Genomic DNA, 25,732 nt, shown 5'->3' on the forward strand with positions numbered 1-25,732 from the left:
ATGCCTCCCTCCTGACCCCAACCCTAACTCCGCAGGGTCTATGGAGGATAGGCAAAGAAATCACGGACTCTCTTAGGTGCTCAGGCTACAGACGCCAGTTCCTTTTTGCGCACGCGCAGTTCTTCCTGACCAAGACTTGCCTTCATAAAGAGGATTGTATGCCTTCTGGAGAGGACTGACTTCGCTTTTCGAGCCGCAGAGCCCGCGCTGGTTCCTCCCTGATGCTAGGGGGCGCACTCCCACCCCAGCACCTCTGGCTACGTTTCCGCATGCGCAGTGTGTCGCGTGCCGCGCGCAGCCTGTCAGTGTCAGGGGGCTGGGCCGGCCTCTGAGTGAGTGCCTGCGGTTGCCGGCCTCCCATCCTAACCGGGCCCGGAACTGAAGGCGACCCCAGCCTGGAGCACCCCCATCCTCGGCCTCTCGTCCCTGAGCGGGGCATGAGGCGGTGACGGAGCCCGAGGGCGCCGCGCGGGGCCTGAGGCGGAGGTAAGCCGGTCAGGAGCAGGGGCTGTGTAACCCCCCACCCAGAGAATGGGGGGATAGATAGTATAACTCCCATGGGGAGGGGTTGGAGGGAGCAGGGGCTGTGTGACCCTTTCCCTCGCTCCTCCCTCCCGAGCCTGGAAGGAATAGTGTTACCCTGATAGGGGAGGGAATGTCCGGAGCAGTATACTACACCCCCCAGAATTCAGGGGCAGTGTGACTCCCACCGGGAGAATTGGGGGGATAGTATGCCCTCTAATGGGATAGTTGGGTAGGTCAGGGCAGTGTGTTCCCACAATGAGGAGAAGGGAGGGGGATTGTGTACCCCTCAATGGAGAGATGGGGTCTGGGGCAGTTTGGCGCCCCCAACCCTCAGGAGAATGGGAGAGGGAGGAAGATATGGGATAGTGTATCCCTAGTGAGAGGGGAGAGGAGGGGGGGGGTGTCAGAGACTGTAAAAGGAGAATGGAGGAGGGAAGAGTGGTAAGGAATAGTCCTCCCCACTCCCCAAACCCACCAGCAGAATGGCTGGAAGAAAACCTCAGCTAACTGGGGGCATCTGGGCAAATGCAAAAGCTAGGGGAAGGGAGATGGCAGGTGAAATGGGAGAGGAAGGAAAAGGCCCCTTTCCTGCCTGTCCTATGTATGTTTTTGTAGGAGACAGTATCTGGATATTTGGAAAGACACACCACCCTACTTTAAAATTCAAGCACTCAGAATTCACTAATTTTCTTAAATGTTTCCATTTTATCACCTTTCCTTTCCCTTTCCTGATGTTATTTTTCTGTTCCTCTTTACCATATATTTTCCCCAAATTTGTTTTCTTTAATTTCATCCCTTTCTTACTCTAAATTCTTATCTTATTGCAGAGATTTAGTAAGATTTCCTTCTTAGCTACACCCATACTCCCTCTTTGACCTTTCCCTTCCTGCCGCTCCTGTGGGGATTCAGGATAGCTCATGCATCTCCTGCTTTGGTGCTTGTTTCATCTTGTGCTGCCTGCCTGGCACATAGTAATATGCTAAACAGAAGACTGGAGGGCATGGGAACCCCTGGAGTTTCTTAAGTAGCACTATAGCATGAGCAGACCTAAATTTTAGGAAAAAGACTTTAGGTGGAGGACTGATTAAGTGGAGAGACAAGAGACCAATTAGAAAGCTCTCTAGAGGTGATAAAGACTTGACTTTGACAAGAGGGGACATATGAGAGAAATGCTGTAAAGGCCGGAACAAGATTTGGTGACATATTGGATATGTGGGGTAAGTAAGGAATCTAGGATGACACCAAAGTAGAAGCCTGGGTCACTGGGAAGATGGTAGCATTCTGGGGAAGTTTGGGAGACAGAAGGTCTTGTGGGAGGAGACAGCAATTGAATTTCTATTTTGATCATGTTGAGTTTGAGATGTCTATAGGACATCCAGTTGGAGAGGTCCAAAAGGCAGCTGGTGATGTGGGACTATAGCTTAGGAGAAAGTCTTTGGGAAAATAATTTTATTTCTCAGGGTCTCAGTTCCTTTACCTGGAAAAAGAGATGATTGGATTAGATTATTACTGAGCACTTCCTGAAATCTGTGGTTCTGAGTTTTAAATTGAATTTTAAACTTAAATTAAAGCCTTCACTTCTGCCTTCATATCAGTTCTAAGACAGAAGAGTGGCTTGTAAGGGCTAGGCAATCAGGGTTAAGTGACTTGCCCAGGATCACACAGTTAAGAAGTGTCAGGTTAGATTTGAACCTAGGATCTCCTGACTCCAGATTTGCTGCTCTACCCACTATGCTGTCTAACTGGCCCTTGGTTTTACTTTTATTGTAGTGAGAAGGTTGCTGGTTTAGTTGTATGTAGATCCTGAGTTCGATTTTTAAAAGCAATTTAACTGGGTGGTTATCATTTTGGAGAGGTTACTGAGACATGGTATCTTAGAGCTGAGACTTAGATCATACTGGATTTGTAGTCAGAATGTTGGTGCTTGAGTCCTGTCCTTGTCACTCACTGGTAGGAAGATGAGCTAACCATTGTACTTCAGGGCCCAAGTATCTCTAATGGGTAGCACTGTAACACTTAACCTACTTTAGATTTGTTATGAGGACAGAATATGGATTGAACCTGCAGTTTCACTGGTATAGGGAGTTTTTGGATGAGAAAACTCCTTTTGCTAATGCAGGTTGGCACCTTCTCTGCAATTTATATTGTCTGACAGTTGCCCAGAGCATTGAGTTCAGTGACCTGCCCTGGGGCACACAGCCAGTATGTCAGATGTGCTCCTTGGCCTCAGCTCTTCCTGTTTTTGAGGCTGGCTCTCTATGCAAAAGTCTTTCTAAACTTTAAGGAATTTTATGTAATTAGGAGCTCTAGTCTATACCTTCCCTTGTTATATTATCAGGGAGGAACTGAGGCCTTGAGGGGGGAACTGACTTGCCCAAGATGATGTGGCTAGTCAGTGGGAGAGATATAACTAGAACTTGCTTGTCTTGACTCTGTCTTCAGTGCTGCTTTTACCCAGATGCCTGTCTCTTCTGAGGATAAAGCCGCTTCCATTAAAATGCCCTTGAATTTCAGATAGCCTAAGATAAATTGGCTAAATGATTGCTAATCAAAGCTTAGATTGTTAACTAAAATAGACAAAGTAAGTAGGCATTAACATTCATGTTGTGGCTGTTAAACTCTAGAATTGATTCCATTTTAGCCCTACTTCCCTTGACTTATACCCTAAGCCTGCTTCCTTCCCTTTTCCAGGTTCTGCTATAAATATCTACATATTTCATTTGTAACTTGCTTTAATATTCCAAGGAATGTATACAGTGAAGTTTATTTACTACTAAGTCAGTGCTGGAAAGAACAATTGCTTCATAGAGTAGTTCCTGTTTTCTCAGTGATAGTATTTATGCTGCCTGTTTTTAGATTAAAGTATTCTTTTGCCTTTTATTTGTGTTTGCTAGTCCAATCAAACCTTAGGAAGATTGAGGTTTTGATTTGAAAACTAGTGTTGTGGACTTAAAAGAATATATCTCTAATGAGAGTGCTCTTATATGGAAGAGAGAACTATCCCTCTGACTTTTCTTGCTTTTGTTTGCCTCACAATCAGGTTGAGGGTTCTGCTGCCTCTTTTACAGGGAGCTAGAGGAAAAAGAAGGTGCGATTTGAAACATTGGACTCAGCAAATATATCATGGTCCAAAGTGCTTGGGAAATGTTCAGGTAAATTTTTGGATAAGTAATTCCAAGAAGAGATCATTTCATTTTCTCTAGGCAGGAGGAAGGGGAAAAGGCGGATTTTTCCAGTGACTCAGTGCCTGGCCACTAGTCAAATGATTCTAGTGTTTTGATGGGCAGGTTTGATTTGTTTAATGGGACGTGAAGTTTATAGGACTTGATGAAGTGAATGGGTCTTGTGAGATTCTTTTCATGTTGATCCAGGGTACCTAGGATGGAATTAGCAGTAGTGACCATTCAGGAGTAGATTAGCATATTTCCTCCAGGGCCCTCCATTGGGGAGCTGAGTTAAAGGGAGTTGTAACATCTTGGAGATGTATTCTGGGAAGGTTGAGTTGTTTTTGGAGGTACTTGCTGCCTCTGGGTCAGTGTAGATGTAGTTTCTGTTTTGAGAATGAAAAGCAATACTTCAGGAATGGGATGTGTGTTAAGGGGTAGGTTTCTGGTACTCTGAGTTAGGACTGTCATTAGTTTAATCTTTGGGGGCAATTTGAAAGAACTAAAGCATTGATTCAGAGGTAAAGAGAGTGAGAGTCTGGGTAGCTTGGGATAGGTTTAGAATGGTGATCCCATGTTTAGAGTGTGTGTGTGATGGGGGTTAAAGTAGGAAGAGAAGAACTAGGACTGTGAAAGAAATTGCCTTTGACTCTTTCAAAGTATCCTTTCTATTACAATTGAGGAGAAAGGCAGAGAATCTTCGCAGCATCCCATATCTTGCCCACTTGTGGAGCCTTTGGTAGAGCTGGATTTAGTATGGCCTCTTTCATGTTTCGGATTGAATGGCCCTCACTTGCACCAGTTGTACATGTCTTCACAATCGAAAGTATTTTTTTGATTTATCCTTTTTTGGTGTGGTCTCTGTAAGCTTGTCATTTGACAAACTCCTCCGTATTGTGTATGTTCATAGTTATTTACATTTTGTCTCTCCTAGGTCCTGCTCCTTGAAGCCAGGGACATCATTTATTCCTTTCCTTATATCCCCAGCGCACATACATTATGGAATAAATATTTACTGACTGAGTGACTATGCCATCTTTTTTCTCCTTGTGTTCTTCAATAAGTGATTTTTGATGAATCTATGATACATAAGGGACTGTGTTGGATGACCATCACTCTGTAGAATATCCTTAGGTTGGATTTTTAGAATTGCAGGTTTTAGAGTTGGGACAGATTTTAAGAACTCAGCTTATCCAGCACCTTCTTTTTATAGGCAAGGATACTGAGGCAAAAAGAGAAGTATTCAAAAGGTGCAAGAGATTATGGTAGGGGGTATACAGAGACCTTGCCCTTCTGAGGAGAGTTCTCAACATCGAAGCCCAAAGATTTCTTGCTGAAATGGATGGTCATGTAGTGCAAGACCCCTGATTTTACAGATGAGGGAGAGAGGCGAGAGCCACTTATCTCTTTGTCCAAGGTGGTCCCAGTTTCTCAAAAGTGAGGGAAGATAATGCTATTTCCCTTATCCTACATTCCGTCATTTGATCTTTAGAGCCATTCTGGGAAGAAAGGTGTGTTAGTGTTGCCATTCCCATCTGACAGATAAAGAAACCAAGGTATGTGGAATGATAGAAAGAGCATCAGACCAGGAAGTCAAGGACCAAACTTTGAATCCTGGCTCCTCCATTTACTTTTTTTTTTTTTTTTTTTTTGGTCAAATGGGGTTAAGTGACTTGCTCAGTGTCACATAGTTAGGAAGTGTCTAAGTCAGATTTGAACCCAGGTTCTCCTGACTCCAGGCCTGGTGCTCCTTCCACTGAGCCACATTGCTGCCCCTCATCATTTACTCTTTGGAGGATGGAGGGGAGAGCCATTCTACCTCTCTCAGAGTCAGTTTTCTTGGGGATCAGATTAAAAGACACCAAGCTTCCTTTCTGCTCAAGATTCTATGATCCTGTGGAGCTCCTCGGCCATCCAGCTAAGAAACGGGGGAACCAGGTTCAGAAGCAAGGTTTTCTGGGAGAGAGCAGAGACTCTGTTCTGTTAATTTTCCATTTGCCTGTGTATCAAAACCCCCAGACTAAACAGTCTTTCTTTTAAAAAATCATGTTTTTTCAGTCTTCTTTATGAGCCGAATTTAAATTCTGTTCACGATTGTGGTCTTGTGAGGACCTGAGCAGCCCCGCTCAGTCTCTCGTGTCTCCCCACACTCTCGCTTATTTGTGTCTTGTTTCTGGCCTCCAGGTGTGTGAAGAGGAGGCTGTGTGCGTCAGTATGTGTGCGCCGGTCAAGTACAACATCCGGGGTCCTGCCCTCATCCCCAGAATGAAGACCAAGCACCGCCTCTACTACATCACCCTCTTCTCGGTCGTCTTGCTGGGCCTCATCGCCACCGGTGTGTTCCAGTTCTGGCCCCACTCCATCGAGTCCTCCAGCGACTGGGCGGTGGAGAAGCGCAGCGTGCACGACGTGCCGGTGGTCCGGCTGCCGGCCGACAGCCCCCTGCCGGAGCGGGGGGACCTCAGCTGCCGCATGCACACCTGCTTCGACGTCTACCGCTGCGGCTTCAACCCCAAGAACAAAATCAAGGTGTACATCTACTCGCTGAAGAAGTACGTGGATGACTTCGGCGTGCCGGTCAGCAACACCATTTCCCGGGAGTACAATGAGCTGCTCGCGGCCATTTCAGACAGCGACTTCTACACGGATGACATCAACCGGGCCTGCCTCTTCGTGCCGTCCATAGACGTGCTCAACCAGAACACGCTGCGCGTTAAGGAGACGGCCCAGGCGCTGGCTCAGCTCGCCAGGTAGCCGGCCCGGCCCCGGGGCCCAAGCCTCAGTGTTCTTCCCTCTCGCTGGGCTCTGGGGGGCCAGGGCTAGCTGGGTGTTGCAGCGGGAGGGTGTGTGGGAGTGCAGGGGGGGTCCTGACCTTGTGCTTGGAAGCTGCCCAGAGGAGAAGGGAGCTCACATGGAGCGTGAGCTGTTTGGGCTACCATAGTTCAAAGTCTTTAGCCCTGGGAGGGACAAGTTAAAGCAGACCCCTTTCTCTTTCCTTTTTTTAAAATGAGAAACGGCAAGTCTTTATCATTACAGCTTGCTTTTAAAAAAGCTGCTTCTGTATGTTCCCAGGCTGTCTTGCTAGACTCTTTTTCCTTCTGAACTTTGTCTTGTTTTCTCCTGCGCATTTGGAAGAATGCCTTCCATGCCTGCCTTCTGTCTCTTCTTTGAAGAAACGTTTGTGACATGCCTACTCTGTCCTGAGCATCAGGGATGGGTGCAAAAGGATGGGAGCAAATTCTTTCCTGGCCTTTTCATTACCTTCAGTGTTGGTCTGCTCCAGCCAGGCCAGTCTAACTCTGTGTGAACCTCTTTGTGTGGTTCGTGAGAGGGCAGGAGATGGGAATCACAAATAAAACCCTGAGCATCTTAAATGAGGCCTTCTTCATGCCTCCGAGTGCTTTAAAGGGAGCCCAGAAAATGCCTCCTGGGAGGGTGGGATTCCAAGAATAGACTCTGTCCGTGGTAGAAAGTCCCTTTCCAGACTTAGAGGCAGAGTTTTATGGTAGCTCTTGGCTTTCCTTCCTAGAAATTAACATTTTGAATCTCCTATTCCTTTTCTTTTTTGATAGGTGGGATCGAGGTACGAATCAACTGTTGTTCAATATGTTGCCTGGGGAACCTCCAGATTATAACACGGCCCTTGATGTCCCCAGAGACAGGTAGGCAACCTTTGGCTTTTCTCTGTGGTAGGTCACTGAAGATTCAAAGCAAGGGAAGGATGTCATCTCTGCTGTTTATTGGAATCCATTGATTTATCCCTTCCCTTTCTTCCCTATGAAAGAAACTGTGCTTAAAATAGTGTAGATTAGGGAATTTTATATGGAGATCCATGGACAGATTTCAGAGGGTCTGTGAACTTGAATGGGAAAAAAAGATCAATAAATTCCAACTGAAATTTAACATTTCCTTCAATTATGAATTGAAAAAATGATCCCAACCACCATTATTCTGAAAAGGGATCTTGTATTCTGGTTTGGTTACCCTCTTCATGATACAAAACTATTTCTACATAGTGTTCTCAGTAATTCTGAATTTTAATTCTTCGGAGACTATACTGTTCTGTGACTATTCTGTGGCAGCCATACAACACTGGCCGAATCCTGGTAGTAAAAAAGATAGGCCTGGATTTAAGAGAGAAGTTCAGGATCATTAAAGGAGCTCTGCCATTTCTTATAGATAATATAGTTGGCTCTCCCCTTCCTCTTTTATTCTGGATTTTGTACATCCATTTGCAGTATCTGTCCTATGTCAATATGCTGATGGGCAAGTTCTATAGGCTGTCTGTCTAACTGCATTTTAGAGTCTGCACAGTAAGCTCTCTTCCATTCCGTTTTTCCTATGTAGATGGTTAGGCCAAACTATTACAAATGACAAATACTAATTAATACAAGTATTTCCCAATACAAAGAACAAAAAACAAGGCTTCCATATGAAACTGCAAATCTGAATAACAAATAGTTTGCTCTTTTAAAAAATGTAACAATAAATTTGACATGTTCTAAAGTTACATTGCTTGTTATATTTCAGTCTTTCTTTTGTTTTCTTCTGTTTTAAAAAATGCTCCGATGACCCTTTTTTCTTTTTCTGTACATACTTACCCCACTTCTTATTCTCTTTGAAACATAAAAAAGCAAACCAACCCTCTTTTGTAATAAATAGAGTCCAACAAAACAAATCCACAGTTGTCATATCTGAAAATATGTATTACATCCCTCCCCGCTCTGTCATGAGATGGCTTAAAGGATTCTTTGTTGCTCCTGAATTGTGCTTGTTCATTACATTGATCAGAAACCTTAACTCCATCAGGATTGATTTTCTTCCCTGTGTTGTCACTGTAGAAGTTGTTCTCTTGGTTCTGCTCACCTCACTCTGCTTTAGTTCTTACCAGTCTTCCCAGGTTTCTCTGATTCCATCCCTTTCATACTTTCCCTCTGTCTCAATAATATTCCATTACATGTATATGCCATGATTGTTCAGCCATTCCCCATTTGATGAGCACCCCCATATTTTCTAGTTTTTAATCACAAAAAAGTGCTGCTATAAAATATTTTTGTACATATGGGTCGAATCATTCCCTTTGCATTTTATCTCTTTAGAGTATAAACCTAGTAATAGTATCACTAGGTCAAAGGATAGGTGCAGTTTAATTTTAAGGGCTTTTTGGTTATAGTTCCAAATTGCTCTCTAGAATGGCAGAACCATATCAAAGTGCCATTAACATCAAGTACATCAGTGTGCCAGTCTTTCTACATTCCCTGACAACAGTTAATGTTTCCCTTTGTTGCCATCTTTGCCAATCTGATGGCTATGAAATTGAGTATCAGAGTTGTTTTAATTTGCATTTTTCTTATGAGTGATTCATGATAATGGAGCATTTTTTATATGGTTGTTGATAGCTTGGGTTTCGTCTCTTGAGAACTGCTGGTTCATTGACTGACCATTTTCATAAGCCAAACTCGTACGCAGTCTTGAATTTCAACCAGGAGCCTCTGCAGTGCTTTGAGGCTCTTTTGATCAGCACAATGTTATTTGCACCAGGAATATTTGGAAGCTCTCACTGTCTACAGCTTGGACCCTGCACTGATAGCATGAACTATTTAGGCAAACATGTCTCCCTGGTTTTTTTCTCTTTGTATGTTCATTATCAGAAGATCATTGGATAAGATTGTGATATCTCTTCAAGAATCCTGAGTAATTTTGACATACAGACAGAAACACCATGTGGTAAGAGAGCCTTGAAGGCAAATGTTGTTGTCACCCAAACACTAAATAAACTGTGAGATCTGAGATGAAATAGGGGAATGGGGGGTGACAGGAATATTTGGCATGGCAGTTAAACACTCAACTTAGCCAGGGGAACTAATTAAGCTTTTGTGAGTCTTTTGGGCTTATATTGAGACAGTAGGAAGTAACATTAAAGGATTTTAATAATAAAATAAGATGGGGCAAATGGGAAATGGGGCACACTATTCTTAACAGCTATAGGAGGGAAGAAACGGGTTTAGGTAGTCCAGGAAATATAAAACACTACACTATACTAGGCTAAATGCAAGCTTGACAAGGTTTTGGGGATCTCACTGCTTTCTCCCACAATGTTCTCAGCTGCCCTAGGGTCCAGGGTGTTGGGACGGTCCACAGACTCCACTGGGTCACTCCAGTGAGTGTCACAGACCTGGAGGTCCACCCTCCAAAGCTGTTGATCCAGACCTATTTGTAGTTCCTCAAAATACAGTCCAAGTGGGGTTTTTCCAGTGAGATCAGGGCACAAGCTCCTCCACCAGTGGCAAAACTCCCAACTGTCCCAGAGTTCAAAAGCCCTGTGGCCTTTCAGCCACATTCCAGAAGCCTTTAGAATGTTCAGCTCAAGCTTGCATTTTTCAATATACTTTTCTAAAGTTTTCACTTATCTACCTTGACATTCCTTATTACAGTTAACAAGCTGATGTTTAGATCAGCCTCTTCTGATACATCCTCCTAGCAGGGCTACAGGAAAAGAAAATGGGGGACACTGAGAAAACTCACTTAGCTCCTTCTTGACTTCTGTATTTTCTCTACTAAGGAGACTGTGAATTAGAAAGGATAGAGCAAAAAAAGAAACGAGTGGGGATTCGAAGTCCAAGACAAGGGAAGAGATAGTAAGGCAGCCTTTGGCTACTGTCTGTGAGTTCAGATCATCACCCTGGACCAGAGCCATCTGAGAGGAAGTGCCAGAAGGTGTGATTGCTGGATCACTAGCAGTGATCTCTGAGACATTTTTTGGAAAGAACTAGAGAGCTCCTGCAGGATGGGAAGAGGGCAGATGGCTCTGTTTAAAAAAAAAACAAACAAAAAGCCAGGAGAGTAGAGTGGGAAAATGAGAGACCCGTGAGCTCAGCCAATATCATGGGAAATACCTGGAACATATTATTAAGGGAGAGAATGGTGAGCCCGAGGGCCAGGAGGCAGCTCTTACTAAAAGCCGGCATGGCTTTATCCAGAAGCGATCCTTAAACAGTGCCTGCTCTCCTCATTTGTCTGTCTGTCTAGGGAATGTGCAGACAAGCCAGATCAGGGTGGAGAGAGGGAGGGCAGGACCAGAACCAGGGGTGCAAGGGGCAAAGAGGCCGCTTCTGGGCTGATGTCAGGAGAGTCTCAGGGCTGTCAGAGGGGAGGGCCTGGTGCCCGCCTGTGAGAGCTCCGGGGGCGGGGGCTGGATGTGGCCTTGTGGGGCCCCTCCAGCGTGTGGATCCTCTGAGGTCGTGGCTCCAGGTTTGCCCTGGCTGGATCGGGTGAGGGCCTGACTAGGGCTGTGCCTGCAGGCTGTACGTGTGAGCCTGGGACCTGCCAGCAAACCTGAGGAAGGCCAGTCAGCGGTCAGTCTGCAGGCGACAACTTTGTGGTCCTGGCAGTTCCTAAAGGTCATCTCCCAAAGCACAGGCAGGTTTAATCTGAAGAAGGGAGGAAGAAGAGGAGGAGGATGAGGAGGGGGAAGTAGTAGCAGCAGTAAAAGCAGCAGCAACAATAACAGCTACCATTTATATACATGAAGTTTGCAAAGCCCTTTCCAGTGATTATCTCATTTGATCCTCACAGTAGCTTACAGTTGAGGGAACTGAGGCAGGCAGTGGTAAAATGACTTGCCCAGGGTCACAAAGGACTTGGAGTCCTTTGTGTTTGAAGCTGTGTTTGAACTCGGCATTTCCTGATTCCAGGCCCAGCCTTCTTATCCACTGGGCCAGATTCATGAGTCAGTAACATTAGGGTCAGGAAATGCGTGCATCACATTGTTGTGGAGAAGACTCAGGGAGTGGAAGTGACTTGCCTAAGGCCTCACAGCCAGGAAGGGGTCAGAGGCAGGACCCTAAGCTCAGCCCCTTCTGCAGTTTCACTTTCCCTTCCAAAAGTAACCCCCACAGAGAAGCCACATAGGAGGTGAGGGCCGGGTCTCTGGGCTCATCCAGAAAATTAAAATGACTGAAAAAACTGGGAATGGGAAAAGGTTGCTTTGGGGCCAGTCTAGATTCCTGGTGAGCAGTGTGTCCTCGGCCCTTCTTTCTGGCTAGGACCAAAGCTGAGGCTTAGCTAGCCTGGGAGGAAGGAGGCACATGGACCCCGGGACACCCCCATAGCCTGGTCTTGGGGCAGTCACTTATTAATCTTACACACTCTTGGCCATTGCTTAGATTGACTGCAGTGCTCGAGCCTCCTTAGATCATGATCATTCTTGTGCTCTTGTTTCCAAGTTTTTCTTTTTCTTGCCTTAATGCCAGTCATTTTTTTGTATCTATCTCTCCCTCCCCTAATCAGGGAGCTTTACTTTGTAACAAAAATTTTAAGGGAAAGAAAAAAGTAGTTTGGCCAAAATAGCCAACACATTGACTGTCTCCAGCAGGGTATGGCGTATTCCCCATCTTTGTTCTATGGCCCCCTCCAGCAGCAGCAGTGACTCTTCATGTAAAGAAGGATACTTCACCATTTAAATTTCATCAGCACAAATCCTTCCTCATCACCTATAAAAATGAAAAACACCTGCCTGCTTACTAGTTGGCTTCATAAGCTGTGGTTGCTGAAAAAAGTCCCATTAGGTGGTAGCCAGCCCGTGAGCTGTTGGCCGAAGGCCTCTCTGAGCTGGGCCGCTTGGCCCCTGGACAGCACCAGTGCTTGGTGTCCTCCCTGCTCGGAGAACCTGCCAAAGCTCGGGCTCCTCTGGCATTGCCTTCAGAGAGCCAGGCCTGTGTTTGTGTCCCACTGAGCATCAGGCTCTGGAGGTGATAGCTGAGAGGGGAAGAACTTGAAAATGCCCCTTCCTCTGGCCCTCTCGGCCCCTCTCAAGGAATGAAACTGCTCTTGGAGTTTGTGCTTCATCTTCTGGACATTTAGCCACAACCAGCATGCAGATCCCGCGGGCTCACTCTCCTGGGCCTGAGGGACAAGGGACTGTGGCTTATTTATTATTTATCCCTAGAAAAAGCAACTTTTAGAGGCTTACAGAGATTCTGTCAGTCTTTTATATCCTTTCCACTTTTATCTACAATTTGGTATGATGCTTATTAAGGCTCTGAATGAGGACCCAGTAATGACTCAAGTTCCTCAATAATGCAGTAAATGTTGGATCCACTATCCTGGTTTTGCCAAGTTAGTAAAATTTTAAAAAGATGATCAAAACCCATGGTTCAAAAGGGAGTAATAAAATAAAATAAAATAAAAGAGAGGATAGCTAGGTGGCACATTGGATAGAGCTTAGGACTTGGAGTCAGGAAGACATGAGTTTGAATCCTGCCTCAGAACCTTCTGGCTATGTGACCCTTAGCAAGTCACCCTTAAACCTCTCTGTGCCTTGATTTCTTAATCTATAAAATGGGGATGATAGATACCTCCTTTATAGGGTTTTTTTGGGGTGCATTTCAAATCTGTTAACATGTGAAAGTTTTTGCATATGTTAGAGCACTATATTAATGCTAACTAACAGTAATTGTTCAGTCATTTCAGTCCTGTCCAACTCTTTATGGCCCCATTTGGAGTTTTCTTGACAAAAATACTTCTATTTCCTCCTCCAGCTCATTTTATAGATGAGGAAACGGAGGCAAGTGGGGTTAAGTGAATTGTCCAGGGTCACCCAGCTACTAAGTGTCTGAAGCCAGATTTGAACCCAGGAAGAAGAGTCTTCCTGTCTCCTGCCCTGATGTTCTGTACACTATACCACTTAGCTGTCCATCCTCCTGACCTTAGATCAGTTTGTGGTTGCCATAGTGCCACCTCGATGGTCATTTTTGATATGAGACCTGAATTAATTTGAACCCATCTTTCCCTTGCATCCTGGTAAGTGAAATGTTTACTGTAGTTCTCCGAGAACCTTCCCTCCATTCAGTACTTGGGGCTTTTCCAAATGGCAGCAGAGCACTTCTTAATCTCTCCATCATCATGACCTTTCTTTTAGCACCACCCCCAGTCCTTGGCACATGAGAACTTACTAAATGTTTGAATAAATGATTGCTGATTCACAGACATACGTTAGCTAATAACCAGGAACTAGAGGGGACCTTAGAAGGCAGCGAGTCCTCTGCCCCATTTTATAGATGAGGAAAATCAGAGCCAGAGCCAGGGGACTTGCTCAAAGGCTTTGTGGCGGATCTGGTTTACTGGCTTCACTCAAGGTTTCTCCTCCAACTTCTTAAGGGGTAATTCTAAGAGTTAAGAAATGTTACATTTGAATTCAGAAACAGCCCAGCCCTTTGTGGGGGGAGCAGCACCCTGATTCTTGCCAGCAACAGTTGGTAACAGGGGACTCCTGACCTTGGAGCAGTGTGGGAAAGCCACTGGTCTGTAGAGGGCAGTCACAGCACACACAGAGCCCCGGAGAGGAGGAATCCCCTGCACCTCCAGATTGCTGGCTCCTGGGCTGCTGGATGGGCTACTTTATTATGGATTTGGTTATTGTGGAATGTGAAACACTTGAGACTGAGCTGGAAAAGGAAAGAGCTGTTAGAAATGCAATGTCTTTACCTCCTGCTCCCTGTCTTTGTTTGCAAAAGCTTGAGCTCTATTTGGCACATGATTGTCAGAATGGTGTTTGGGCATGAATGAGAGAGCAATTTCATTTTCTGACCAGCACATATGTTAAATAGAACTTCATATCCTGGCAAGGGGATGTCAGTTAAACAGAGATAACTTTGACTTCATGTTAATTCTGAATGGTAAGGTTCCTAAAGGTCAAAAAATGTTCCTTAAACACACACTCATTCTCTCTCTCTCTCTCTCTCTCTCTCTCTCTCTCTCTCCTCTCTCTCTCTCACTCTCCTCTCTCTCTGTCTCTCTCTGTCTCTCTCTCTCTCACACACACAACACACACACACACACCCAGCCTTCAAAATGGTGAGTGATAGATCATTTTATTCCATCTCATATGGAAAGTTTTATCTTGCAGCCCACATAGGCTTCTGGATTGGTGAATAGTCAGTAGTCATTCAGTTTCTTATTGTTCCACATTCAAAATTGCAGGATCTGGGAGCCAAAAAACCCCTCTTTAAACAGTGAGGGATGTTTCAGGTCCCTTTGTGCTAATATTCTACACTTAGTGTGCTCAGGTCTCCTTCTGTGCTGATGGTCTATGACTGATGAATTAAGTAAGCTTCAATGATAGTTTCTACCCAGGATCAGACTTGAGGGAGAAAAAGTTTGCCCCCTTAGTTGCTCTAGGCTGCTTTGGCTTAGGGAAATCCAGTGATCTTGCTTGAGCCTGCTTTCATTGCTACTGTTATTGCTTTGTGTTTTTATGAAGTTTTTAGCAGGGCAGTTTGCAACAGGGGCTAATTTTAACATGCCCCTATAGGGTAAGAGAGAGAGAGAGAGAGAGAGAGAAAGAGAGAGAGAGAGAGAGAGAGAGAGAGAGAGAGAGTGAGTGTGTGTGTGTGTGTGTGTTGGCTTAAATAACTTTTTGTAGAATTTTGAATTTACGTAATTAAAAAGGTAGGACCCGGATTCTTTTAAAAGTCCTTGATACCTTGAATTTACACATTTTTTCTGGCTGGGTTATATCATATTTAAGGAGTTAGCTGAATATGAAATGACTGTATAATTCGATTAGCTCTTTTAAATACCCACATAAGATAGGACATGATCTATGAGTGTTAAATTAAAGGATATCTAGGCATGGAAGAATTCCATCACCTGAGGAATGAACCAGAGATAGGGACCCAGAGGAGATCTTAGAGTTGGCCAAGTGCTTCCTAGTTCTGAGAGTTTTGTCCAATCAGGACAATAATATGCTGAGCTGGAGGACCATATGAAGTTAATTCCATAATCACACCAAATTCATCATTCATTTCACCATTACAAAATGTTGAAAGTAATGCAAATTATTCTCTACACATCGAATTAGTTTTTAAAAGTAAGATCTAAAAAGCTTAGGAATCATCATGAAGATGAGAGAATGGGAAACTGATTGAGGGTGTGTCAGGGTTAGAAAACAAAATAGGAATTTCCTTTGAAAATAGAACAAAATAGTCTCCTACTAAATACTTGGTCTTTATAAGCTCAGTAACATACCTGAGAAATTACTTAAAACTAGTTCTCTTTGGAATCCTTTCTGTAGTGTGCTTCACTTAACACTGTTAACACATTTTCACTGCATTTAGAACCCACCTAGCTCTTGTGTTTTTCTGCACACAGAATTTTTTAATGTTCAAGTTTTTCTATCAGTCTATTGGCCTTTTCCCCCCTAGGGAATTACTTCTGATTTCATGTCAATTGGCAAAAAGAATGTATTTTCCAGAAAATCACTTTCTGATCAATTTTTCTGTGGAATATGTATTAGATAAGTAGATGGTTCAGTGGCCAGGTCGAGGTTCCTTTTGGGGTCACATTTTCCTTGGTATCCTTCCTTGTGTAACTTGATTTGTATAATATGTTAATGTATGATTGATTGAGTGCTTTAAAACTGTAACGCGTTAGGGTGGCCTACCGACCTGTGCCTCATTGATAGCATAATATGACTATTTGATTGATAATAAGGCTCATCATATAATAACGTACAAAATTAAACAAAATCTTAAAGCTCCACCAAAGTAATGGACCTGAGACGTTCATGCTGCCGGTTTCTCAGGGTCCAGGGGGTGGCTGCCTTGTCTTTGCTTCTCAGGCGTGCTGTTTGCATGTGTATACTAAAGCCATCACTGCTTCCCCATTATAGAGACCCAGAAAGAGCCTGCCTGCCATCACATTCTTGGAACGTGCCCAAACCCTCTGGGGCTGGATTCTCGCTGTATGCTATCAGGATACAGGCAGCCCACCTGGAGGTGCCAAGGACGGTCCTGAGGCTGGACAGAAGGGGCTGGCGGCTGGCAGGCTTTTTCTCCCCCAGCCTTACGTCACTAACCTGTTCTTGGTTTCACCTAAGATTTCCAGGGGTGGTTGGAAAGCGTTTGTACTTAAAGCGGGCCTGTTAGATGGGATGTAGGCTGTCATCGGGTAGAGAGGGGATTGGGAGCCATCAGGGCTGCAGAATGTGTGGTTTCTCAGCCTCAGCCCCTTGGCACAGACTCTGCAGTACATGGAAATGGTAAAACTTTTGCTCCCGTCAGCCCTTTTGTGGGGTGTTGGTCCCCTAGGGAAAGAGGAACTGTAAAAACTGATCTGACCCACACCTGCTTTCCTCTGGTTGATGAGGTGTCATCGTCCCACTCACCGGATCCAATTAAAGCCACTTGGCCCATGTTTCCTAATGAGGGAAAATGAAGGGTTAGTGCTGGAAAATTGCGAAGGCAGCACTCATGGCTCACTCAACTCCTGGGCTTGTGCGCACTGCCTGGGAATTGGATTAACAAAACAGGAGAGTTGGCATGGGGAGGGGGTGTGTGACAGCTGACAGATGAGGCTACACCTCTGTGGCCCTGGAAAAATAGTGGAAATAATAAGGGCTTGGGGGAAGGGAGGGCAGAGCTGGTCCTTTAGGAGCTAGTATTTACCAAGCAACTTCGGACCCCACCTAGAATGTGGAGAGCCCTGGGCCATCTGAACCTTCTTTGAGGGATTCTGAATCCCATTGGGTGCTCTCCCTCACCCCCCGAAACAGCTCTGCCTTTGCCTCACCCAGGATGTGACCCTGGACATATCACTTGTCCACTCTGGGTTTTGTTTCTTCAGCAGCAGAATGGTGGTGGTGGGGGAGAGGGGAGGAGAGATGGGCTTGGCGGTCTTTAATGTGCCTTCCCTTCTAGCTACCCTACTCTTATGTTCTCAGGTCCCTTCCAGCTTTAATTCTGTTGCTCTGGAGTGAACTCACTTAATAAGCCACTCTGGGGCCTCACTGTGGTGTGGGCATGATCCTGGGTTGTCTGAGGCGCCGTGTCACTTGGGTCAGATCACGTCAGCAAACACTTATTTGTTTATTTTTAAACTCTTCCATTCCCTCTTGGAATTGATTTTAAGTATTGGTTCCAAGGCAGAAAAGTTGTAAGGGCTAGGCAATTGGGATTAAGTGACTTGCCCAGGATCACACTGTTAGGAAGTATCTAAGGTCAGATTTGAACCTAGGACCTTCTGTCTTCAGGCCTGAGTCTCTATATCCCAAGCCACCTAGCTGCTCCATGTCAAGATAGCAAGCATTTATTAAGCACCTTCTATGTACAAGGCATTGTGTTAAGTGCTGAGAGTATAGAGAAAGGCAAAAACAGTCCCAGCCTCATTTTTAGCAGGGAAGACAAAATACAAACGAGTATTACAGACAAGCTACATAGTGCACTAGCCCTAGAAGGGGCCTGGGAAAGGCTGAAGGGGAGATGTTAGCCGAGACTTGAAGGAAGCCAGAGAAGCCAGGAGGCAGATGAGGAGGTTCTGTGTTTAGGGCATAGCCAGTGAAAAGTCCTGGAGTTGTAGGATGGATTCTCCTCTGCAGGAGCCATGGAGGAGCCCAGCATGGCCTTGGGCTGGGGAGGCGCTGGAGCAGGGTGATCGGTTCTACCATTCCTCTGGCAGGTTCTACTGTCACAGAAAGGGGATCAGCAACTTGAGTCCCAAAGAGCGGGAGGGAAGCTACATAACAAATACACACAGACAGACCTTTGGCCCAGACCCTGCAATAGCGTGATTATCACAGTGAAGCTCCAGGGAGAGAGATGGGGAACTGCGAGTTGGTAGACAGTGAGAACACATTGGACGGTTATCAGTTAAGTTCTCCATCTCATAAGGGTGTGGTTCGTGGCACTCCAAAACAAGCACAATAGTAACATTGGAAATCATTGGATGCAGATTGCCATAACAGATATAATAATCATGAATAAATTTGAAATATTTTGAGAGATGCCAAAATGCGACACAGAGGCACAATGGAAGCACATGCTATGGGCTTCCCCACATGGCTCTGATAGACTTGCTCAGCACAAATCTTCAATTTGTAAAAAATGTAATATTTGCAAAGCACAATAAAACAAAACACAATAAAATGTGGTATACTTGTATTCAGACATAGGGACAATTAGGGGGCACAGTGGATAGAGAGCCATACCTGGAGTCAGGAGGACCTGGGTTCAAATCTGGCTTCTGACATTTCCTGGTGGTGTGACTCTAGTCAAGTCACTTAACCCCATTCACCTAGTTCTTGCCCTTCTGTCTGAGAACTATTACTAAGACAGAAAGTAAGGGTTTAAAAACATACATATACATACATAAATATACACATACAGTTTAAGTTTGACATGTACACACACACAAAGTCCTGTAGTTAAATACAAGGTAGTTTGTGCACTAATAGTTGAGATGATTTAGGAGATGCTTCCTGCAGACAATGGTACCTGAGCTGCACCTTTAAGGAAAAGAGACTTTGAGGTGGTGGTAATGAAGAAATGTTTTCCAGACATGGGGAATGGCCAGTGCAAGGACCATGGAAGATGGCACATTGCATGTGAGGAACATGGCAAAGATTACATTGGTTAGAAGTGATGAACTTGGAAAGATAGATTGGGGCCAAGTTGTGCAGGACTTAAAAATCTAAATAGAGGAGTTTATAGTTTAACCTAGAGGTAATAAACAGGAAGCCCCCAGAGTTGGCTGAATAGAAGAATCTCGTAGCTAGATCTGCATATAAGGAAAATAACTTTGACAGCAATATGTAGAATAGACTAGATCTGTCTGCACCCAGAGTGCATTACTTACCCTCTGCCAGAAGGTGGGTAGTATTTTTCATCACGAATCTTCTAAATTTATAGGTGGTTTTTGCATTGATTCAAGTTCTTAATCTTTCAAAGTTGTTTGTGTTTATAATGTTATAATAGAAATTTATTGGTTCTGATCACTTTGCTCTCAATCAGTACATATAAATCTTCCCAGGTTTTTCTGCAACCTTCCACTTATTATTATACAGTGTAATAATATCCATTAAATTCATATGCTATAATTTCTTCAATCATTCCTTAACTAATTAGCATCCTGGTTAATTTCAAGTTCTTTGCCATTACAAAAAAGGCTAATACAAATATTTTTGTAAATATAGATTCTTTTCCTCTTTCTTCAGTCTCTTTGGTGCATTGGCCTATTTATTAGTAGTATCACTGACTCAAAGAGTAGTAACTTTTGGAGCATGGTTCCAAATTGTTCCACAGATTGACTGAATCAGTTCACAGGTCTACCAGCAGTGCGTTGATGTAGCTGTTTTTCCGCATTCACTCTAGCATTCCCTGCGACCTTCTATTCTTTTGAATAATAAGACTGAATTTGGGATCCTTAATGGAAAGAAAAGTGAGTCAGGGATGGGAAACATTGGTTGTCCCAGAAAGAGACTCTTTTGGTTCTGTCTGCTTGGATTTGATTGGAATCTTCCTTCTTCCCTAAAATTTCCTGAATTTTTTACTTTCAGGGCTCTTTTGGCTGGGGGCGGCTTCTCCACATGGACCTATCGCCAAGGCTATGATGTCAGCATTCCTGTCTATAGCTCTCTGTCTGCTGAAGTGGACCTACCAGAGAGAGGACCAGGGTAAGGTGTTCCCCTGCACAACCTGTTCTTTCTCTCTATGATGAGCGGGCCATGAGGCATGCCATAGGCAGTGCACCTAGACACAGCCCTTTTCCCCCATGTGTAAGATATGCTCTTATAGCAACAATATAAGGAGCCTGGGTGATCTGGAAACACTTCTACTTCTACTTATAGGCTGGTTATTAGGGCCTGGGGGTTGGTAATGAAGGAGGCAGACCACATCGTGACTTGGTGTGGGGTCTCATGGAATTAAGGGATGTAATGGAAAGCATACTGGATTTGGAGTCAGAAGGCCTGGGGTTGAGGCCAAGTTCAATCATTCAGCTATTGGCATGAGCAGGGCAAGCTTTCCCATCTCTTGGCCATGGTTTCCTCATCTGTAAATAAGGGGCTGGGAGAACATCACTTCCAGCTCTGAGCCCTGTGATTCTTTCTTGTTGTTTCCCCTCTTTGGGCCTCAGTTTCCTTTTGTGTAAAATGAAGGGTTGGCCTAGGAGAGACAGCATGTGAATGGTCTGTAGGTGGGAGCTTTTGTCAGTTTGAGCAAATGACTTCACCTCTCTGAGCTCTGAGATAATATGTGACTTAGCTGAGTAAGCTTTGAGATGCTACGGGTATATGCCAGCCATTGCAGTGACGGTGTTCTCTAAGGCATCTCAGGATTTGCAGTCCTAAATTTCTGCTTATCCTCTGACTCTTGTGGGCAGAAACAAGGAATAGGTTGTAGCTGGAGAGAAGAGGGCCTTTTGCTGGCTGACTGGCAGCTGTCCACTATCCAGCCTCATCTCCCTTTACCCTCAACGCTTCAGTTCTGTCCTTGGCTGTTCCTGCTCTTCTGTCCCTTGACAAGAGGCAAGGAAGCTCTCACCTCTGGTTTGGGGGCAGCGACAGCAGTGCTTTGGATTTGGGATGCTTTGTGGGAATTGCTTCTTGGGGTGTTTCTCATATTTCTTGAGGTGTGCATTGGGGTAGTCAGACCATTGCCTTTTGTTTTCAACCTCCTCTCACCCTCCACTTTTATTTTTTTTCCCCTATGGGAACCTGTGGAAGACCACTACTGCTAGGCTTCAGGTGGGATTTATGTCATTTTTTTCCTTATAAAGGAGCTGTTGGGAGTTTATAGTTTTCACAAGTAGCAGGCTTAGAAGGTCACATGATCTTTTTTTAAATTTAGAATTTACACTACTGGGGTGATCTCTCTCTCTCTCTCTCTCTCTCTCTCTCTCTCTCTCTCTCTCTCTNCTCTCTCTCTCTCTCTCTCTCTCTCTCTCTCTCTCTCTCTCTCTCTCTCTCTCTCTCATTCTTTCTCTTTCAGTAAAACAAACCTATTCCCAGATTTGGTTTGTTAAAAATACTCATGTAGTCCTGGGAGAAAGGAAAGTTAACCACAACAACATTAATTAAGCTTTCATTCTGCACAGAGGACCTTCGGGAGGGGATGTGAGGTTTAGCTGAGACAGGGTCCTTGAACTGATGGGAGGGTGGGATCAAGAGACAAACCAGGGAGTTTGGTGCATAGAAGGGAGAAAAATGTGCTAGGGCTAGAAAGCCTCAAGTGCTGGGTAAGTCAGTCACTGGGACAGTTTGTTGCTTTCCTTTGTTCACCAGTGAATATTTAAATGGAAGGAGATAAGGCTGGGGCTGGGGCTACCAGTAGGGGAGAATATGATGGTGACTTCTGGGATCTACACCTGGCTACTGAGGGAGCAGAGGCCCCAGGCTTTGACCTCAATTTAGGGGAGGAATGAAATCTGTTTTTGGCCCCAGTTTTGAGTCACTCCCAGAAATAGAAATTTTCTTTATTTAGATCACCACAGGATATTCTAGTGATGATGACAATGAAACTTAGCTCTGTAGAGGAAGGAGATTCTGGGTTTTGGGTGCTTGAGTCTCAGTTCCAAAGTTGACCAGCCCCGTGACATGACAGATCTCTTCACCTCTCAGTCCTCAGTTGACCATAGTATTCTTGATGTTCTCCACCTCACAGGGCTCAGCCTCCAAGTGATTCCTATATGGGCATTAATGACTGACCTTCTGTCCATGTTGCAGCTCTGCCCAGTCTTGTGCTCCCTCTTGGTGCTTCTCTTCAGTATTTATAAAATGCTTTCTTCCCAAAGATATAGTGAAGTAGATAATACAAGTGGCATTATCACCATTTTACAGGAAGAAAAGAAGGCTCAGAGAGACTGTGTCTTGGTGTTGGTCACCATCAGGTCCTTCTTTCATTTACATCCAGGTGCCAAGGTTCTGCTTTCTAATTTGCCTCTGTTTAAGTCGACCTCCTGAGAACAGATTCCATGGATGCAACCATATAACTTCATGGAGTGTTAGAGTAGGCAGTGGCCTAGGACAGATATGGCCCTCTTGGTGTTGGCCTATATCAGAAAGTTGAAGCATTACTGATTTCATTTCATTCTTCCATAAGAATGGACAAATCTTTCATGGAATTGGACCAGTTTGTTGATGACATTTGCCTTTAATTATTTACTTGAGCCCAGCCAGCATGGCTGGGACAAGAAGGTATCTGCCCTTCTAGGTTGTCTTTAGAGAAGTGTTGGCTTTTTATAATCTCTTGACTCTCGTTTGAAGTCTGGGGGTCCTCTTTAGGAGAGTGGAGAACCTAATGCAGCTTGGCTTGTGCCTCCCTACTTCAGGCCAACTCTGAATATGTGGAGGGAAATCAGTCTTGTAGCAGCATCACTCATTAAACATTTAGTAACTCTTTAAAAAGAACAGTATCAAGAATTGTGTCATTTTGTTAATCAGCAAGTGATTATCCATTCAAGTCTGATTGTCAAACCCAGTCTAGTGCCATAGGGCCATCAAATCTCATCTGCCTCATTTTACAGATGAAAGACTGAAACAAAGGGAGTTGGAGTGATTTCTTCAAGTAAAGTCATGTCCTAAGGCATAATTTGATCCTTGATCAGGACCTTTGATCCCAAATCCCTATTTCCACTTCATTCGTAGAAAGTTTTCCTGTTACTTTGACTTAGCTTGTGCCCTCTAGATAATCTTGCCTCTCACATCAGAGGAAGTACAATTCTGGTAATGCCCTGGTAATGGAGGGCTTTATGTATTGGCATTTCTTGATCACCTGGTCATCCCTTTGAAAAATGAGATGAATAAGAGCTTGTTTTCAGAAAGTCCCAGAGCTATATGAGCGAGGTAGCAAGAGAAGCCAAGAGAGTTGGGCAAGAGCTTGTCTTGCCCAGAAGAATCTGCACAAGTCACACAGCCCGTTATATATTCTGTTCTAAGTCTTTTTTTGCCATGGCATTTTTCAAAAGAAACTTTTATTGGGAAATTAAGGAAAAAGAATAAATTCCTCTCCCCACCAATAAATGCAGATATTTACAAATGTACAGGAATAGGCGTTTTGTCCTTTTGTAACTTAGTCATAGATTGACTTGCCTGGCAGAAGTCTATGTGGCATCTAGCTCTGATCCTTTTCTCTTACCTGAAGCTTTTTTGGGGTAGATTTGGTTGGCTCTTTGGCTAGGTTTGGTGGGACCCTCAGACTTTCTCAGAACCAACCTTGAAATAACATTTTGGGACCCACTTGTGGACCTGTTTTTTGTTCCTCTCTACTGATTTTATGTGGTGAAAAACTATAATTTATAAGTCTTATTCCTGACTGGACTGTAAACTCTGTAAGGGAAGGGGCTGATTCTTATTTCAATTTTGTATCACCCTCAACATCTAACAACAGGCCTTGTACGTAGTAGGAGCTTATAAATATTTGTGGAATGTATTCATAAACAGAACAGAACACTACCTACCAAAATAAATTCCCAAGTAAAGCTAGGGGAGGCCACTCCATGACAGATCTTTTCAAGGGAGAATGCTCTTTGCTCTAAGTCTGACTTCAAAGACTTTGTAGGCCTGCCTAGAGCATCTGCCTGAGGCCTTCCAATCACTTTGATCTCTTCCTCTCAGCCCCAGGAGGTATTTTCTTCTGTCATCGCAGATGGCTCTCCATCCTGAGTACCGCTCAGACCTGGAGGCCCTCCAAGCCAAGCATGGGGAATCGGTGCTGGTCCTGGAGAAGTGCACCAATCTCTCGGAGGGCGTCCTCTCCACGCGTAAGCGCTGCCACAAGGACCAGGTCTTTGATTACCCCCAAGTCTTGCAGGTCAGTACTGTTCTTTCCCTGTTTCTTACCATGAGAAACCAGGCCAGGTCTGATATGGGAATGGGATGCGGCATGGCTTCTTGTTGCTCACTATGATTTTTGTGGGACAGTTTGTGGGTTGATGCCATGGAAGGGTATTGAGTTTAGAGCCCCAAAGACCTTGATTGTTGTCTTAGCCCTGCTATTTATTACCTAGGTCACCCTGGACAAGTCTCTTAATCTTGCTGTGTCTTAGTTTTTTCATCTATAAGATGAGAGGGGCAGCATTAGATGATTTATAGCAGTCCTTCCACGCTGAAGCCTTATGGGCCTGTGATGCAGCTCTAGAGAGGGCCATCTCCACCCCATAGTCCAGATAGGCAGACTTCTGAGTAAGCCATTTAGGTAGGGAGAGAAACATAGTTGGTTTCATCCTGCTGCCTTGAGTCTGGTCCAGAGTGTGAGTATTCTCTGACTTTGCCAACCTGAAGGACCTGAGCAGTGACCTGGGGTTGAAGCTGCCCAAATTGGGCTTTGCTGATTTCCTTTCAGGAAAAAGTGGAGGTTACTTGTGTGACTCCCCCATACCTGGTATGGATTCTTTATCTATTGAATGAGTGACACATCCAATGTCCATAGTCAGGGCAGCATCATCTGCTCCTCTGGGGATGTTTTTATAGGCAAGATGTTTAGCATTCCTTGGGTATGGGGGCAGGGAAAGGAGAATTCTGAAACTTTCAGCCAAAGGGAACAATTGAGTGTTGTTCACTTAGCTACTTGATATGCAGACAGGCTTGCACACGGAGAGCTCTCGAGGAGATGGGGTACTTTTTTGAACTCCAAAGAGAACTGGCCCATGCTGAGATTGTTAAAATACTTTCTCTCACAAAGCAGGGCATCTCCCTTTGGAATGTCTGGCTGATAACAGCTATGATGTGAGCAGATGTATTTATAGTAACCTTTGTCTAGACAGGAAAAATGGTTATCAGCATGAGTACCCACATCTGGATGGCTGTCTCTCCAGGCCAAACTGGAGCTTTCCACCTGCCACTGGAAGATGCACTGACTCATTTTCTTCTTAGAATTGTGTGTCTTTCTCATTTATCCTTAAAGGAGTCTAGAATATCAAGTCTTCTCCATAGCTTCCTTTTATCTCTTTCTGTTTTGGCTCATGACACTTCAAAATAGTTTCTTTTCTTTTGGAGGAGTGGAAGGGAAAGTAGGAAGAACTTGGATGTTTGGAGTGGAAGGGTCTCTTTCTGGTCCAATTTTCCTTTTGCAATCATCTGGATTCTCTACATTTTTTGTTTCCATAACATTTCACACCAGGTGGGAAGGTTAGAGCCAGTACTTGAGCAAATGATCTTTTAAAATTTTTTAGGGGAGAGAGAGAAGAAGAAGAAGGAGGAGGAGAAGGAGGAGGAGGAGGAGGAGGAGGAGAGAGAGAGAGAGAGAGAGAGAGAGAGAGAGAGAGAGAGAGAG

At 44.5% G+C, this 25,732-nt stretch overlaps 1 protein-coding gene across 1 annotated transcript in view; it reads left to right on the forward strand.

Moving 5' to 3' along the window:
- The first annotated feature begins 327 nt into the window (after positions 1–327).
- LOC123252570 (exostosin-2-like) overlaps positions 328–25,732 on the forward strand; it is a 27,084-nt gene continuing 1,679 nt past the window's right edge. Inside the window, exons 1-5 of the mRNA XM_044681857.1 lie at positions 328–486; positions 5,874–6,439; positions 7,262–7,351; positions 20,020–20,136; positions 24,076–24,275. Of these exons, the coding sequence (XP_044537792.1) occupies positions 5,904–6,439; positions 7,262–7,351; positions 20,020–20,136; positions 24,076–24,275 (943 nt within the window). The 5' untranslated portion in view covers positions 328–486; positions 5,874–5,903. The remainder of the gene's footprint in view (positions 487–5,873; positions 6,440–7,261; positions 7,352–20,019; positions 20,137–24,075; positions 24,276–25,732) is intronic.

The sequence above is a fragment of the Gracilinanus agilis genome, chromosome 6 (genome assembly GCF_016433145.1).
Source record: "Gracilinanus agilis isolate LMUSP501 chromosome 6, AgileGrace, whole genome shotgun sequence".
Lineage (NCBI taxonomy): Eukaryota > Metazoa > Chordata > Mammalia > Didelphimorphia > Didelphidae > Gracilinanus > Gracilinanus agilis.